At 42.9% G+C, this 18,194-nt stretch overlaps 1 protein-coding gene across 1 annotated transcript in view; it reads left to right on the top strand.

Moving 5' to 3' along the window:
• Positions 1–18,194, top strand: part of DDX17 (DEAD-box helicase 17) — a 21,647-nt gene continuing 3,453 nt past the window's right edge. Inside the window, exons 1-14 of the mRNA XM_040491826.1 lie at positions 1–23; positions 357–489; positions 1,317–1,609; positions 5,973–6,123; positions 7,008–7,107; positions 7,937–8,070; positions 8,350–8,415; positions 9,891–10,032; positions 10,388–10,548; positions 10,636–10,808; positions 11,128–11,238; positions 11,362–11,423; positions 12,814–12,873; positions 16,982–17,224. Coding sequence (XP_040347760.1) covers positions 1–23; positions 357–489; positions 1,317–1,609; positions 5,973–6,123; positions 7,008–7,107; positions 7,937–8,070; positions 8,350–8,415; positions 9,891–10,032; positions 10,388–10,548; positions 10,636–10,808; positions 11,128–11,238; positions 11,362–11,423; positions 12,814–12,873; positions 16,982–17,224 — 1,852 coding nt within the window. The remainder of the gene's footprint in view (positions 24–356; positions 490–1,316; positions 1,610–5,972; positions 6,124–7,007; positions 7,108–7,936; positions 8,071–8,349; positions 8,416–9,890; positions 10,033–10,387; positions 10,549–10,635; positions 10,809–11,127; positions 11,239–11,361; positions 11,424–12,813; positions 12,874–16,981; positions 17,225–18,194) is intronic.

Here is an 18,194-nt window from a genome sequence, read left to right on the forward strand (position 1 = left end):
ATGGTCCCAGAGACACCTGAACGGCTCGTCACCAAAGCTCCTCTCCCTATGCTCTTATAGGAATTTGGGAAACATTCTCAACAGAGCAGGAGACAACACTCAGCCCCACAGCGAGGGACCTCAAATCTCCCATCTGTAGAAAGAAACAAAAGAGACGACAGATGAGCTGTTCGGAAGGCCCTAGCTGCTTGACGATTCTGCGACACCATCCGGCCTTGCTTGGGAGACTGAAGTTCAGTCTGGGAGAGAAGCAAGCAGGAGGCTGGACGCCAGCTTAGAAGGAATTGAGGGAGAGGAACGCCGTCCGGCCTGGTTAGAAACACGTGCTTATGCCTTCACCTCTTCCGTGTCTACAGGCCACAGCCTTTGAGCCTTTTCGTCTCCGGAGAGCGCCAAGGGTCTCCCGAGGGCCTCCGGAGGTCGCGCCGAGATGAACGGCGGCCAAGGGACCCCGGCGTCTATCTCAACAGGGACCCCACCCACGTTTTGGTTCGTTGCTAGCCGACTGTGCTCAGCCGGGGACAGCGGGAACATTCGGCTCAGAAACAGCACTTCGGTGTGGACCGGGCGTAGTGGAGAGGACCTGAACCCAACTGAGACGTCGTCGACTGATCACATCCCGGAAGAACGGACGAGGCGCATCCATCATGGCTGCCGGCGACGGCGCAGCCAGAGGCAACCGAAAGAAAATGGCGCCGAGGCGCGCGGCCCGTGACGGCAGGCCCAGGCCGGCGGGGCCAGGGAGCCGGCAGCGCTGTTTGGGAGCGCCGGCCAGGGACCCTGAAGACCCTCCTGGGCTTAAGGCGCCTGAAGGCCCTGACACCTGGCGACTGCAATATGGAGGACAGTTATTGTCTCCGCAAAGCAACTTGCACAAGGAGGACGGGAGACCGTCCCGCGTTCGGAGCACGGCAAAATCCTCTATTCTCCAAACAGAATGCGTTACGCACACTGCGCATCTCCGCAATAGTGGGCCGGCTAACGACGCAAAAAATGTTACGTCGCACCGGAGGCTCTTCCCCTCACCCCACCCCACGTTCTAGTTCAGGTGGCGCGAGAACTCTACGCCCGCTTCGTACTTTCTTTTTCTTCTACTGAATGCAAAACGGGCTTGTCTGCGCAACTGACGTAAAGTGCTTCCAAGAATACCCTTAGGACTCCGCGAAGCCCTCGGGCCATTCCAAGACGCTGTTTACGTATCGTCTCCGACGTACGTAGCGTTAAGCTGGAGCAGTCTCAGCGCCGGCCGCCATTTTGTGCAGTCGCTGGGAAGGAAGGAGACGCCTAGACCGCGGCACTGCCGGGTTTGAGCGTAGCCAAACCTACCCACTGTTTTTATAACCCCGATTCTCTGTGTTTTGCTCCCGTCTCCGACGAGAGAGGCGGCGACGGTGGCGTCTGCGACGGGAGACAGCGCGTCGGAGCGAGAGAGCGCCGCGCCTGCCGCCGCCCCAACAGCGGAGGCGCCGCCGCCATCGGTCGTCACCAGACCGGAGCCGCAGGCCCTCCCGAGCCCGGCCATCCGTGCCCCGCTCCCAGATCTCTATCCGTTTGGGACCATGCGCGGAGGCGGCTTTGGGGACCGGGACCGGGACCGTGACCGTGGAGGGTAAGGGGGGAGGGGGAGAGGGAAGGCCTCGCGTGTGCGTGGGCCGGGGGGGAGGGGGAAGGTTGTTTCCTGAGGAGACCGCAGCCTCCGGCCCAGCGGGAGACCTGGAGCGGACCGCGGGCCCGGGAGCGACGCTCCCGACTCCTGGAGGCGAGGCGACCGGGGACTTAATGGCGGTGTGGGGCGCGGGTCTGCGGGTGGGCCTGCGCCCCGGGATCGCGGGTGAGCCGGCGGGGGGCGGCGGCCTGGCGACGCCCCAGCCCCTCCTCTGCGGACCGCCGTCGTGGCGGGGAGCGGCAGCGGCCGCCCCAGCGCCGCAGACCCGGCCCGGCCTCGCGTCGCCGCCCGGCATTTCGAGCCCGGCCAATTTGGTCAAGTCATTTGATCTCCAGGCCTCAGCGCTCATCTGTGAAACCACGGATGTTCTTGCTGAGAAGAGGAGGAGGAGGTCTCCGAGTTCGGCCTGGGAAAATCTTGACGCCAAATGGCTTCCCTTATGTTGTCGGCCGCCAGAGATCACTGTTAATGGAGCTGGAAACCTGGTTGGAAACTAACTAGAGACCCTAAGGCTGACTTCTCGTTTTAAACGTATTTTTAGATCACCTTTAGTCGTATTTCAGGTAATTCGGAGGAAGCACACTGGACAGTAAAGCAGTGGAATTGCTAGCGATCTAAATGATCTTGTTTGAGGAGGGGTTTGTTTTTTTTTTTAATCGTGAGTTTGGGGTCCCCCCCCCCCCCGTGTTTCGGTCTCTTTTTCTCCGCTTGGTGTCGGGTATTAGCTTCGCGGCCTAGCCAGAAAGTTTTTGATGGGGTAATGCCACGGTTCCTGGGTTGAAAGTTAATAAAATTAGGCCCGACGTCTTCGCAGATCACGAGATTCAACTTAAAATCCGTAAAAAGAAGAAGTGGCTTAAGAGCTCCGTGTTGGTTTGTGCTGTTACTTTTATGTAATAAAAGTCTTAACCTCTGGATAAAAAGTAATGGAACGCCATTTATTAACATATATGTGACCTTGGGCAAGATCCTGGACCTTTGTGAGCCTGTTTTCTCAACTGAAGATGGGCATAACGCTTGCCTTTACTTTGCATTGTTCTCTGGAATTAAGATGCCATGTGAAATTGCCTCTTTGTAGTAGGGTGTTCTGTTACTTGATGTTTTCTTCAAACATTTTTGTTTTTTGTGGTTCAGATACACACGTCCCAGACGGACTAGTCACAAGCACTTCAGTTATCATTTGAGTTGCAAAATAAAACATTATTTATGCATTGTTAGGAAGGAAAATATTTGATCTTAGTGTTAAATTTGGAGGGCTAGAAGTGGAATGTTTGCTTAGTCTTTCACAGTTTAGCTAAATTTAGAAGTGAGGGAGTTTCTGTGCAACCATTTAGGAAAGGGAATTTGAGGTTAGCTAGGAAATTTGAAAATGACCAAGTAATTCTCCTCTTGAGCTTTAAACTGTAGACATTCAAATGCAGAGAAACCTTGTACACCTTCCCCAGCATTTGTATACAAAAACGTTTATACCAGCATTGTTCATGTTAATAGTGGACGCAGCTCCTGTGTATGTCTGGATAAAGTGTGGGTATTTATACAAGTAGAATACAACACAACAGTGAAAAGAAAAAACTTAACATCAACATGGATGACTCACAAACATTAAGTAAAAAAATCATGGTAAAAGGATAATAGCTATAAAGACATATATGACAAAACTATTAAGCAAAATTTGAGATGGTTGTTAGGGGGTTTGTGAACTTGAAGTGGGCACAGGGAGCTGCCAAGGTACTGATAATGTCCTCTTTACTGTGGGTGTTTGGTTTAATACTTAATTTCACCGTATATATGCTGTAACAATAAAAATAAATTATTTTAAAAGAGGAAAAAGTGAATTACTGATCCCTACTTTATCCCATATTGACTATCAGATGACATTTTAGGCTTTAAAAATGGTTCATATCAACAAAATGACACTTTTTCATAATGTCTGTGTCTTAATTCTACCTTTACCATGAAATTTCATTTACGATTTAAATTGCTATTTTTCTTAACTGAGTGTTAACAGCTGAAATGGATTATTAGTTTGAACAATGGATTATTTGAACATTTTATACATTGTAAATTTAAACTGGCATGATGTTGCTGAATCTTAAGAGCTGCATTTATTGCAAAGTCAAACTTAATATGCAATCAAGACATTAATGAACAGTATGGTATGTCAGGGATTAGGATATGTGCTCAAAAATTCTGTGAAAGTAAAAGGCTATCTTATTTGGGTTAGCTTTATAAAGGTGCAGCATATTTTTGAAGAATCCCGTGTTTCAAAATATATTTGTAGTATAGAGTAGTACGTCTTGGAGAATGAAATAGTCAAGATGATACGGGGGAAAAAACCTCTTCCTTTGAATAAGCCTCTAAAGGAACCTGACTTTCCAAAGTTCTCTTGTAGATCATTAGTTTAAGGTCTGGACAGCATTGGAATGCAGCAGCATTGAAAGAGCACGTAGGAACTACGTAAATTAGTAATAGTATAAACTAGGCTGACAGTCTCAATAGTATAAACTAGGCTGATAGTCTCTCAGAATTGGTACTATAATTCTTTGCAAACCTGACAATCAAAATACTTGACTTACCTACTTATTTAGAACTGTTGCTTCCTTTATAGGGGAGGAAAGTTGACCCAGGTGGTCTTTGATCTATTGACCTTTGGGCCTGAGGGCAAGTTGAAGAAGTCATTGATCCTATGTCTTGGATATATGTATCTTTGTAACTTGCTTCAGTTTTGATTCTTGATTTCTGTTAACAGTTCAGTAGTACACATGGAATCTGTCAAGTTCTGCCTGTTGAGTGTAGGTACTCAGTGGTCCCAAGAAAATTTCCTGCGGTCAGTCTTTGTATTTAGAGAACTGTCTAGTTGGGTAAGTTTTAGGAACACTTTGAATTCTAGGAAATTGAAGCCCTTTAAAATAATACAGCTACTGCCTGTCAGTTGTGATGTGGAACCGTCTGCAAGATGATGTTGTGAGTGGGTTAGAGTGGAAAGGGGAAGTTAAATTCAGTATAGTATTTTGGGAGGTAAAGAAATGGAATGGAAACATCATGTTAGTGTATACTACTTGTATTCAAAACAATGGCCCACACTTCCAATAGGTTGAAATACAGAAATGAAGATCATCTTTGTGGTCTAAGAAGAGTAGGACATTGCAAGTTGGCCTAGTGGTCATATCTGTATTCCAGTTGAACTTGTCTGTTATGAATGTTGGATAAACAAAGATTGGCCTTAAATCTGTTTGAGTTTTTAAAACCCTAAGTAAGGGGTTCCTGTCTGGCTCAGTCAGTGGAGCATGTGATTCTTGATCTTGGGATTGTGAGTTCGAGCCCCATGTTGGGCATAGAGGTTACTAAATAAAAAAAGACAAAAAAGAAAAACTTAAATAAGACTCAGTAGTGTTTTCTTCGGCACATTTATAGTTAACAGTACTATTTCCCTGGGAACAAAGAGGAGAAGGTAAAGGTGGCAGTAAGAGGAAGGAGAGGTCATAAATCATTTCTGGCTATTCATTAGCATTAACTAAAGGTGAAGAGTAGCCTCCTGGTCTTATAGGGGCCCTGGTAGTTTTCCTTAGCTTGGCAGACAACAGGAGTACTTATCACAGTTTTGGATAAGGAGTCCACGAAACTGTTGCAGGTATGGGGCGACTTGCTTCAAGTGGATCTTCCTACCTGTCCACCTGCTTGCCTTGAATTTAAACATAAACTAATGTCTTCCTTTGCCTGCGTGTCTGATTGTTATACGAGAGTAGAGAATCTCTGTTTTATTCAGTTTAATATCTCCAGGAACCGCTTAAAACGGTACCTGGTACAGTAACTTTGTTGAATGAATACAGTTACGCTAACTTGAATACTATGTTTGATTGAATACTATGCCAGATACTTTTTTTAATACTTCTCACACTTTCGTTTCATCTTCATAGCGGTCTCTGAAATAGGTGGTGGTAGTAGTATTTCCACTTACATAAGAAACGGGCACAGAGAAGCTAAATTGTGCAAAACAACATCTTAAGTAGTAGAATCAAAATTCAAGCCTTTTCAGTGATTCCAGATTCTGGTTGTAATCCCTATGATACATATCTGTAAACATAAAAGTTTTTAATTTTTCACTCCTCAGAACCATACCTGTAACAATATTAGTAAAGGAAGTTTTATGAACCCTTTTCCTCCATACCTTTGAGTAAGAAAAACATATTCTTGGAGGGGCCTGGTAGTATCCTAAGAGAAGAGTTTTTTGCTTGTTTTTTATGGCACCTAAGGTGCCACCCTCATAAGTAAATACTCAGTAAAGTAAAAATTTTGGTGCTTCTAGATTTGGAGCAAGAGGTGGCGGTGGCCTTCCCCCGAAGAAATTTGGTAATCCCGGGGAACGTTTACGTAAAAAGAAGTGGGATTTGAGTGAGCTCCCCAAGTTTGAGAAGAATTTTTATGTAGAGCATCCAGAAGTGGCAAGGCTGACTCCGGTAAGTTTTGGGGGTTTATTTCACCTTTTTTGTATACACAGTAATGAACCAAGTTGACATATTAGGCAGTCTTGACTCACACTGCTATTACTTGCTTTATTCTAGTGTGGTACCTAGATTCTTATTTGTTTGGTTTTCATTTATTGGTATACTTCCCAATTGGTCATGTAGGAGATTTTAACTGTATAGGAGGTTCATGTTTTTTCATCTCTGAAGTTAAAATTAAAACATTGGCATAAATATAGGGGCACTTGGCTGTCTCAGTCAGTTAAGTTGTCTGACTGTTGATTTCACCTCAGGTCATGATCTTAACCATTGGTGAGTTCAAGCCCCGTGTCAGGCTCTGTGCTGACAGCATGGAGCCTGCTTGGGATTCTCGCTCTCTGCCCCTCCCCCCACTTAGACTCTTGTGTGTGCTGTCTCGATAAACTTGAAAACATAAATTAAAAAAATAAAACATTGGTATAAATATACTTCTGTTTGTCTTTTTTTTAACCTCATTGTGATTGTTTTGGACTCTACTCATGAAATGGTTACTTGTTCAGAAGAAGGTATAATGGAAAGAGCATTTGGTTCCAAGTTCCACTGTTTCTCCTTCCTACTTCTGACCTTGGGCACGTTACTTAATATTTTGAAGTGTCTCGTTTTCTCATGGGGAAAATGGAACTCTTACCATTATCACTTCCTGGACGCACAAAGTTGGGAGGATCCTTACAAATTGGGTGACGTTGAATGTATGCGAAAGAGCTGCTAGAAGTGTTAGATATATTCTCCAGTGTAATCGTGGAATGGATGATAATTGTTGAGCTTGATTGGCAAGTAAAGTTTTGCATGTTTAGAATAACTTTGTTCACTTACTTGTTTTACTTTGTTTTTTTCCGTAGTATGAGGTTGATGAACTACGCCGAAAGAAAGAAATTACAGTGAGAGGGGGGGATGTTTGTCCTAAACCTGTGTTTGCCTTCCATCACGCTAACTTCCCACGTAAGTGTTCTTTAATCAAGGATTTTACTTGTTAGTTTTTATTGAACCGTAAACATGGGTAATGGGTTATTCAAAGGTTTTCATTCGGGCTCAGGATTTTGTTGAAGAGGCAAATAGAAACCCTTCACAAAGGTGATGATAAATGTTTTGTTTTATAATGTCAAGGCTTGGAAGTAACTGCTGTGTTAATTGAATAAGAGATTTTTTTTTTAATGCTTATCTGTTCATTTATTTATTTCATCTTCCCCTAGAACTTTTGTCTCCTTCTTTCAGAAAGTAGAATGAAATTGCTTTCTAGCTGGATATGACTTGGCAGACAATACATGACTGACAGCCATGTGCCCACTCTATACCTTAGGGCAGTGATTTTTAAAGTATTAAGGGGGGGGGGGCGCGCCTGGGTGGCTCAGTCGGTTGAGCGGCTGACTTTGGCTCTGGCCATGATCATGCAGTTCATGGGTTCGAGCCCTCATTGGGCTCTGTGCTGACAGCTCAGAGCCTGGAGCCTGTTTCAGATTCTGTGTCCCTCTCTCTCTGACCTTCCCCCACTCATGCTCGCTCCCTCTCTCTCTCTCTCTCTCAAAAATAAACATTAAAAAAATTTTTTTTAAGTATTGAGGGGAAGGGTAGATATATCTAGCAGCAGCATTCAGAGAGGTAGTCGTCATCGGGTCAGAGATTCAGTAACTAAAGAAAGAAACAGCACTTTCCTTGGAGGGATGTAAAGCCGGGTAAATCTTTTCTTTGATGAGTTGAACAGTTTTTTAGAATTCTCTTGGCCGTGTTCTTAGTTTTTTATCTAAAAGCGGTAACGGTTGTTCTCTTACAGAATATGTAATGGATGTGTTGATGGATCAACACTTCACAGAACCAACTCCGATTCAGTGCCAGGGATTTCCGTTGGCTCTCAGTGGCCGAGATATGGTGGGCATTGCGCAGACTGGGTCTGGGAAGACATTGGCGGTACGTACCACCAGGAGGGGAAGGTTAATATTGTGGTGACTTATTTTGCTATTCTGATTATCCCATTAATTCTTAATTCTTAAAAAGTTCTGATTCAGATGGTATAGGTAGTATTTCAGCTTTCTTGGTTATGTGAGATATGTGCAAGTATTTTGGGTTCAAATTTACATTGCATGTGAGTTGTGTTTTCATTTTTGTGATTAGGCATTATCAGTTACTGTGATAATTTAAGATAATGGCTTAGTTTTGGAATAAGACTGTCATTCTTTTCCCCCCCAGTATTTGCTGCCTGCAATTGTTCATATTAACCACCAGCCATACTTGGAAAGGGGAGACGGCCCAATTGTAAGTGTGTTTATAATTATAAAATTAACTATAATTTATTGATCACTGTTTCAGGCACTGTGCTTTGCATGTGTTTTCAGATTTCATTCTCAAGTCCATCCTCCATATCTAAAAGTGATAGTTTCTTACTGATAAATTTTAACAGTGCAATTAAATGACTAGTCCAAATAGCTATTTTTTATTTATTTTGAGAGAGAGCATGTGCAAGTTGGGGAGGGGCAGAGAAAAGGGGAGGGGGGGAGAGAATCCCAAGCCGACTCCTCACTATCAGTGGGGAGCCCGATGTCGGGCTCAAACTCGCAGACTGCAAGATCCTGACCTGAACTGAAGTCTGACATTCAACCAGCTGAGCCACCCAGGCACCCCTAGCCAAAACAGCTATTAAATGGCTGAACTTGAGTTTGAACCAATGTTACTTTTAACCATTATATATACTGCTTTCATATATAGGCATTTACTGTGTAGTAGATTCAAATACAGTTCTTAATTGCTCAAGGTGCTGTGAGGGATTAAAGGAAGTATGAAATGATGTCACTTCTCTGCATGTCAGTCAGATTTGGGGTGTGTATTCTTTGTGGTTAAGTAGTATTTCTGTAAGTGTTTCTGGGGCAGGATGATTTTCTGGTTTGATTGTTTTCACTTAGTGCTATTTCCTGTAAGTTTGTGTAGTGGTTTTCAAACATTTTGAATGTACATTCTTACTTTTTTTAAAAAAATTGAGGGGTGCCTTACTGGCTCGGTGCAGTCAGTAGAGCATGCAACTCTTGATGTCAGAGTTGTGAGTTTGAGCCCCACGTCGGGTGTAGAGATTACTTAAATCTTTAAAAAATTGGGCTCGCATTTGATCATGTGTTTACAAACAGGTACGTCTCAAAATATTCGCAAAAATAAGTAACACATTACTTTGCATTATATGATACATCATATATTCCATATGGCTAATAGAATTAGCTTTATTATTGTTAGCTAATACTTAACGGATCTGTACACAAAACAGGAGTCATTGATAACCATGTATACGATACGTATTTAAAAGAGTCCTAATTTTGTATTGTTTTGAGTGTTCTAGAAGTCATCATTGTTTTTGCCTTAGGTGTCTGGCTAAAAGTTTAAACTGGAATTCAGAAAAGTGCTTCTTTCTTATTTATCTCTTTTTACTAATATTTAATCCGTGGTTAAAGCCACTTGTTCATTTTGTGAGTTGTTAAAAAACTAGGTGATAAGATCTGTAAATACACTTAAATAGCAATAAACTGTAATGAATCCTGTATCAAAAGTAAACCATCATTCCATATGCTAAATATTGTCACAATTTTTTGCCACACTCAGGTGCATAGTCTTAAACTCTCTGCCTTCTCTCCCCATCGTGTAATTTTTAAAGTATCAGATTAGGCAGTAGAAAGAATTAGATAACCTTTTTGTTCTTTTTCTCTTTTAATTTGGGAGAGGTGTATTAATGTGCATGTTTGTTTCAGTGTCTAGTTCTGGCTCCTACGAGAGAGCTTGCCCAGCAAGTACAGCAGGTGGCTGATGACTATGGCAAATGTTCTAGATTGAAGAGTACTTGCATTTATGGAGGTGCTCCTAAAGGTCCCCAGATTCGAGACTTGGAGAGAGGTAATCTCTTTTAAAATTAGCACGTAAGAATTTTATCGGTTTTTATGAATGAAATCGAAGAGGAAAATAGTGGGTCCTTGTGGGAAAAAATTCAGTATTCCAGCAGGTTAGTTCTCAGGTATGGTTGAAATGCTATTAGGGGAAAGTTTAACATCATTAGAGACAAACTTGGTGGAGATTTGATAATTACACGTTAAGTGTCTTTACATCATGCTTTTCCAGGTATGGTGTTAAATGTAGCTAGTGCTCTGTGGTATTGAGCGCAGCCACCGGAGCTGGTGCTTCTCAGTTTGTTGAGGCTTGGAGAGCGTATAAAGAATTCTTAGTTGACTAGATCTGTGGTTTTGTTTTATAGGTGTCGAGATCTGTATAGCTACTCCTGGACGCCTGATAGATTTCCTCGAGTCAGGAAAGACAAATCTTCGCCGATGTACTTACCTTGTACTGGATGAGGCCGACCGGATGCTTGATATGGGCTTTGAACCTCAGATCCGCAAAATTGTTGACCAAATCAGGGTGTGTGAAGCTGATGGTCTGCCGTCTTTATGCCTAGTGCCTGTTGCAATCCTTAGCCTAAAAGAAAGCTCTTTCTTTTCCTGGTAGCCTGATAGGCAGACACTGATGTGGAGCGCAACCTGGCCAAAAGAAGTAAGACAGCTTGCAGAGGATTTCCTTCGTGATTACACCCAGATCAACGTGGGCAATCTGGAGTTGAGTGCCAACCACAACATCCTCCAGATTGTGGATGTCTGCATGGAAAGTGAAAAAGACCACAAGTAAGAGAGATTTGACTGTTTGGGTGCTATTAAACCTTTCCTAATTATCCTCCAAAATTAAAGTATTTGAGAAGCCTGACATTTTTTGAGGCCCCAAAACATCCAAAGCATTACTAGCTTTCTTTATATCATTCATCAGAGCACTGTTGTTAGAAGCAAGGATTCCGGATCCTTGGTTGCGGTAGTTACCAGCTGTATAGAACATAATGTGAAAGAAAAGTACCGTAGTTTTGGGGAGTTACGTTGTAGACCTTCCTTCTACGTAGTGTATGGGGAGGCCTTCTCTGAATGACTGCATTTTTGCTCATCTTGTTTTCAGGTTGATCCAACTCATGGAGGAAATAATGGCTGAAAAGGAAAATAAGACAATAATATTTGTAGAGACAAAGAGACGCTGTGATGACCTCACTCGAAGGATGCGCAGAGATGGGTGAGTGCAGCGCTGAGGTAATTAGCCTCAGGTTTTAGATTTATAGTTCCGTAGGAGTTTTTAAAGTTTAGATTTCCTCTTTTTTAAAGATTTTTGAAATACTGGTTACTTTTCCTCTGACAGTTGGCCAGCTATGTGTATCCATGGAGACAAGAGTCAACCGGAAAGAGATTGGGTGCTTAATGGTGAGTTCAAAACTAAATATTGTCCGTACTGTGTCCGAGATGGGCACGCTTTGTGTAAAGGACCAGGTAGTAAAGATTTTCTGCTTTGCAGACTATGGGGGTTTGTGTCATAGTCGTTCAGGTCTTATGTTACAGCAAAAAGATGGTCAAGAACCACATGAAAAAAATGGTCTGGCTGTGTTGCAGTAAAAGTAAAAATACATATTGCCAGATTTGATCCATAGGCCAGCGTTTGCCAAACTCTGCTCTTGTTTATTGAATATTAGGGGCATTTTTGGCATATCTCTACTGTCCTTTAAAGTCAATAATGCGGGCTGTTTACGCTTTTTCAGAACTTACACCACATTTTCTTTCATAAGGTCTTTTTTTTTTTTTTTTTCAAGCTTATTTTGAGAGAGTGAGAACGCCAGCAGGGAAGAGGGAAAGAGGGGGAGAGAGTGTGGGGCTCGAACTCACTGTGAGATCGTGACCTGAGGCAAAAGTAAGAGTTGGACGCTTAACTGACTGAGCCACCCAGGCGCCCCTAAGGTCTTATCTTTAAAATACAGACGTTCACCAGCCTGTAAAGCTCCCCAAACCCTGTACTTCTGGAATTTTTATGGAGGCTTTATAACATAGGCCTAATTGATTATTAACTCGATCTCCATCCTCTCCTCTGAGGATGAGGGGTAGGGCTGAAAGTTCCAAGCTCTTATAATCATGGCTTGGTCTTCCTGGTGACCAGCCCCCATCCTGAAGCTTTCCAGGATTCCACCAAGCATTGCCTCAGCACAAAAGATACTTCCGTCACCCAGGATCTTCCGAGAGACTTGGGGTCTGTGTGTCAGGACCTAAGGTCAAAGACTAAGAATAAAAGACTCTCCTAGCATTTCTGTTTACAAGCGTTTTAGGAGCTGAGTGCCAGGAGTTGGGGGCAGAGACGAATACACGTATTTTCTGTTATTTCACAGAGGAAAGTAGGGTGCCTCCTTTCATTTCACTTCTTTTAAAGTTGTTTCCTTCTCCTGCCCCTTACTTTTGGTTTTATTTCATGTGAAGGGTAACTTCAGTGTCATAATTTAAGGGCAAAAAATTCTAGCTCATTTAAATTTTGTTACAAATTGCTGTTACAATTTGTTACAAACATAGTTTTAACAGTCCTTTTCAGTAGAGGTAGCTTTTGGTCTGTTGCCTCTCTGCTAAAAGTGAGGAGAGTGAAGATTTTCAAAGAATCACTGTTTTCCTTTGAATTTAAAAGAGCTTGGCATGTTCTTGACACCATCACTTGAAATTTAACATGGTAGAGTGAAAAGGCCAGATAGCTAGGAATGTCTGTGTGGTCATTTTTAAAGATAATCATTTGGCCTTGATTGTATAACTTGGCTTTCGTGGTACTATTCTTGTTTTGCAGAGTTCCGTTCAGGAAAGGCTCCCATCCTCATTGCCACAGATGTAGCCTCCCGTGGGCTAGGTTTGTATAGATAGGCATCTCTGTCAATGGTACATGTATCTTTTGGTTTAAAGATTTCTTTGTCATTTCAAATTAGAGTCGTGTATACATGTGTTTAGATAAATATCTAAAAGAGAAGAACACAAAGTGTGATAATTTCCCTTCCCCCCACAACTTTTTTTTAACCTTGGTGTTTTTTGTTTTTTGTTTTCTTTTATTTTCAAAGTCTCTTCCTGCTCCTGACAAACAGGCTTTGGTCTGCAGCAAGGCCTAGGCATGACTATTCAAATGGTTAGAGGGGACAGGAGACATTCAGTTGAACAGCTCAGCTTTTTCCTGGTTTTATTCTGTTTTCTGGCTGGATAGGATGAGTCTGATTGAACCTAACTTACTAGAAGCTAGTTTCGGCAGATTCTCCCCTCCCTCCCTCCCTCCCTCTCTCTCTCTCTCTCTCTCTCTCCCTCTCTCTCCCTCTCTCTCCCTCTCTCCCCCCCTTCCCTCTCCCTCCCTCCCTCCTCCTCCCCCGCCCCTCTCCCTCTCTCCCTCCCTCTCTCTCCCCCCCGTATATGCATATACATATATATGTACACGTGTGTATATATACATATATATGTATGTCGAGTTCCGATTCCATGAATGCTAACATAATCTTGGTATTTAATGAGTCCATAAATATGTTATCATTCAGTAATTAAATCTGCATTGCCCAATTTTATGTACTCAAGTAAGATAATTGTGTACGCTCAGTTGTCCCCTCCTCCCACCTATGCTCCTATCATCAATGTGCTGTCTTCCAATTTAAGAACTTAACTTGAAGCTCATGTTCTTTTGGAGGTTTCCACCCATTATGATTTAAATTTATAGAACTATTTTGTGGTACTTGATCCCATTATTTTCTGAGGTACACAGGTACATCTCGAAATTTTTATATTAAAAAAGATGACATTATGTCTGTCACAAAGATATTTTTAAAATTACTGACAGGTGTTTAATTTCTTGCCCAGTAAGGTGAGAAGTACCATATTCCCTTGTAATGCGTAGCGTAAAGAGAAAGTGTTCGACCGGAATACAAGAGAATGAAGGCTTTTTATACATTGCATTCATCATTCCCTCCTTCAGAGGTGGTGGCCTGCAGCCATGACTGAAAATTGTCTCTGCCCTCAGAGGTCATGTCTGGATCTGTGCGGTTAGAACTTGGGCCTGTTGGGAGAAGAGGCTGAGGCCTGAAAGCAGTTTACACAAAAGCTTTCAGTGATGGTGGTTTTTAAACAGGCTTGCTATGTGCTGGTAGCTTCTTTGTGCATCTTGCCTAGACAATTAAAAATACTTCCTCCCTTTCCCCTTGCATTTCTAAACCAAATCAATTGGCTACCATTAGAATAACTTAGACTCTTCATCCCACCCCCACTCATCCAAGTGAGGGGAGAGGGAAGGTACCTGAGTCTGTTTCTTGTTACTCAGCATCAGTGCTTGTTTTGGGCCCCTTTGTTTGCTGCCTTGTAAAAATCAAAAGGAGGGGGAAAACCCACCAAAATGGCAGAATGCTGACCAAGGTCCTACAAGATCCTGGAAAGTGAAGGCTTCTACCTCATAGACAGGGGTGCAATTTTCAGCTGAGTCACCAGGCCTTTTTTCACTTCCTGTCCAGCGATGGCCTCTTAAATGTTCCCTTCAGGTAAGTTCTTCAATTCCCATAGTTTTATGATAGTCGTCCTCAGGAAACCACTATTCCCTTTGCACTGGGATATTTTTAATTTTTCTTTTTCTTTTTTTTTCGTTTAAACTACACACTGTTAAACTAAAAGTATTGAATTGATTTTGTTTTGTTTTTTAACAGAAGCTTTGATATCAGCTGCAGATCACTCAGTACATGGCCGAGGCAAATCTACATTGGCCCGAAGCAGCTCTAGATGAGCCTGTTGGCTAGTCTCAGTCCCTCCCAATTAGTGATTGGGAGGGGTTTGTCAGACAAAAAGTTGTTCTCCCGGGCAGCTGGCCAAAACATTAACTTTTCAGTGTCTTACCCTGCTACAGCATCTCCTCTAAAGGCAGCAAGATCATATTGTGGCAGTGCGCAGATCAGATCAGGGCAGGCCTGACTGGAGAAAACCAAATTCTGCGCTTGCTCTTTGGTGCCCTCAGCCAGCTCTGTGTGCACACACACAGGACCCCTTTCTAGGGTGAAGAACTTGCAACATGTCCGTCCCCTATCGAACCCCTCCAGAAATACTCCCGACTAAAAGTTTCTGAACGGTTGACTCCAGTCCCCAGTGCTTTCTGCTAGGAAAGCACACGTCTGTGCCTCCAGTGCAGTAATTCACCGTGCTCTGCTGCCCACGGTCCCACACCGTGGGATTGACTCTGAGGAGCATTACCATAGGTCTGAAGATGTGGTCCTGGAGCGTAATTTCCCAGCCCTTCAGCCCACATCCATCCTGGCCCTGGCAATTTTTATTTTTCCTTTGTTGCATCAACGACCCTAGCCGGAGACTCACGCTGCCCCCTGTGATAACTGCCTTCTCGTCTTTCTGGTGTGATTTCAGGACTTTAGGGGTCAGTAAAGACTGAGGAGCCTTTATTGTAATAAGAAACAGACATAATGCCCCTTTCTTCACAGGCCCTTTAACAACAGCTGAATTTTTTTTTTTTTTTTTTTTTTAATCATCCCCCCCTTTCCCCTGAAATTGATCCAGTCTGGGCAATAGATGCAGTCTGACCCTTTGGATGTAACTTACATTTTTTAATTAATTATTTTTTTCTACAATCACCCCAATTATCCTTGGGGGAGGCGTTGGAGGACCTGAAATTTTTACCCGAACCCAGGTTCTCCGGCGCTTGGCAACCAAATGGGGCTACAGAGAAGCATCTAAGCCAGTTCACAGAGCGAGCGTGTGTGGGGACTTCTCACTGCCACGGACCCTTGATGCATGCTCCCCGCGCTCCAGTGGTCCCGTGTCAGAAGGCGGAGTTTTCGAAAGGAGGCCGCCAAAAATAAAAGGCAAAGAGACGGGATCGGCTGCAGCGGTTTCCCAAAGGAGGAGGGAGTGTGCATCGGTCTGGTAACAAACAGAGAATGTTTTTTAATTATTTATATCACAAAAATCTGTGTTTTATCTAGGATATTTTCTGAATATTCTTTGTAAAATGCAGATTTTTTTCCACAAAACATTAGGATTCTTTGTTATATTAGACTTGTTTGTTTAAGTAGGTAAAAATCTACATTTAGCTGAAAGCATTACACTAACATTTACATACTTGAAGCATTAGGAGGTTATTCAACCCAATTCCCAGCAGTGGATAGAACATTAAACTTGTGTCTCAAGGTTTCATGGTTTTTCCCACCCTCTTTGGCTATTTTAATTTCCCAGGTTATGTAGACAATCTTTGACAATTGAAGCAAGTACTGAGTTGAAATAACCTTGAGTTGAGCAAAAAAACCTCATTTGGCAGAGCTGGGCTTGGTAGTACAGTGAAATTTTAGTGTAATGTGCTCTTGTGGTAATTGAATGGGGAAAGATAATTCGGATATTTCTGCAAAGGAAAATAGGTGTGTACTGTACTTTGGCTCTGATCAGTTTTTTAAATAACGAGAGCAAAAATTCTTTTAATCTATTCTGATTGAGTCTCCTTGAAAATGTAGTAAAGTATATATGAAGTTTCTTTTTTCATTTTGCTCTGTGACTGGTTTAAAGGTAAGTTTGTTATATTACTGGTAGATTTTGCCAGGCTTCTCCCAACAGAGTAGAAGTAATTTGATCTTGTAGCTTATCGGTGGTACCGCTTTTTTTCTACATTTCCGGTTTTGAAAAGGAGCTGGAATTCAATACAACTCCTGCCAGTACGTTGGTTAAAATAAAGAGGCAAGAGTTCGGGTGGTTGAATGGGATTCCATTAGGATTTCATAGCTGATAAAGATGCCGCTTCCTGTGCATGTCCCAAGAATCAGTAATCCTCTTTTACTCTGTTGGGATGAGTCTTTTTTTGTTCCTGTTCAGAATGGTTACTAACTTGATCTTCTTTCCTCTTGCTGTCATCTGCATTCGTGCTTCCCACCTGTTGTTGGCATGTCCTTTACCTTCTCTTTCCCTGCCACATCAACCTACACACCGATTCGTCGTTGGCCTCGAAGATGTGGAAGATGTCAAGTTTGTGATCAACTATGACTATCCAAACAGCTCTGAGGATTATGTGCACCGTATTGGCCGAACAGCCCGTAGCACCAACAAGGGCACTGCCTACACCTTCTTCACCCCAGGGAACCTAAAGCAGGCCAGAGAGCTGATCAAAGTGCTGGAAGAGGCTAATCAGGCTATCAATCCAAAACTGATGCAGCTGGTGGACCACAGAGGAGGCGGCGGAGGAGGGGGTAAGGGTAAGTCCTGGAGTTTTCCAGGTACTGCCAAGGTATCTTTTTGGGCTCATTGGGCCTTTTTTTGGTTTGTTTAAGTCCTGTGAAGACTTTTAAGTGTTACTGAATAACAGAGGATAGTGATTAATAGGTTTTCATAATTGTTTCTAAGTAAGACCATGTGATTGGGGCGGGGGGGGGGGGGCTGTCATGTTTGGCCTCCTAGCAGCATGGTATTTCCATAGACAGTAATATAAAACTGACTTTTGTGTTGTGAAGCATATGGTGCATGTTCAAAATTCAGGTGAATTACGGTTATTTTTAATACCTTCAAAAACTTTAGTGTATTAGGCTTTCAGTTTCTCATGTGAAGAGATCAGTAATTTTATATCGTTTTGTGGCAGTAGAAACAGGTATAGTTAACGAATATAAAAATTGGATAGTTCTGGGACACCTGCGTGACTCAGTTGGTTAAGCATCCCAACTCTTGATCTCAGCTCAGGTCTTGATCTCAGGGGCATGAGGTCGAGCTCCGCCTTGGGCTCTTCACTAGGCATGAAGCCTACTTTAAAAAAAATTGGATAGTTGCAAAATAGGCTAGGGTCATAGCTTCTGAACTACTATTTTGGTATTCTTTTGTCCCAGACTTACTGCATGCTAAAGCTCTGTGTCTGAATTACCTGAACGGTTTTTAAGATACAAGGTTTTTGGTTTATTTGTAAGTGGGTTTGGAATTGAGCCTAGGAACTTCAAGTTTGTGAGATAACTTTGACGCGGCTAGGCCCACGGGGCAACGTACGAGCTGGTGTGCGCTAGTGGACGGTCCTCGTAGGGTCATACCAACTTGGCTGCTTATCTTTTTGTTATTAATGTTTATTTATTTTTGAAGGAGAGACAGAGTGTGAGCAGGGGTGGGGCAGAGAGAGGGAGAAACAGAATCTGAAGCACGCTCCAGGTGCTGAGCTGTCAGCACAGAGCCCAGTGCAGGACTTAA

This window comes from Herpailurus yagouaroundi, unplaced genomic scaffold (assembly GCF_014898765.1).
Source record: "Herpailurus yagouaroundi ecotype Mexico unplaced genomic scaffold, PumYag 182, whole genome shotgun sequence".
NCBI classification, from domain to species: Eukaryota; Metazoa; Chordata; class Mammalia; order Carnivora; family Felidae; genus Herpailurus; species Herpailurus yagouaroundi.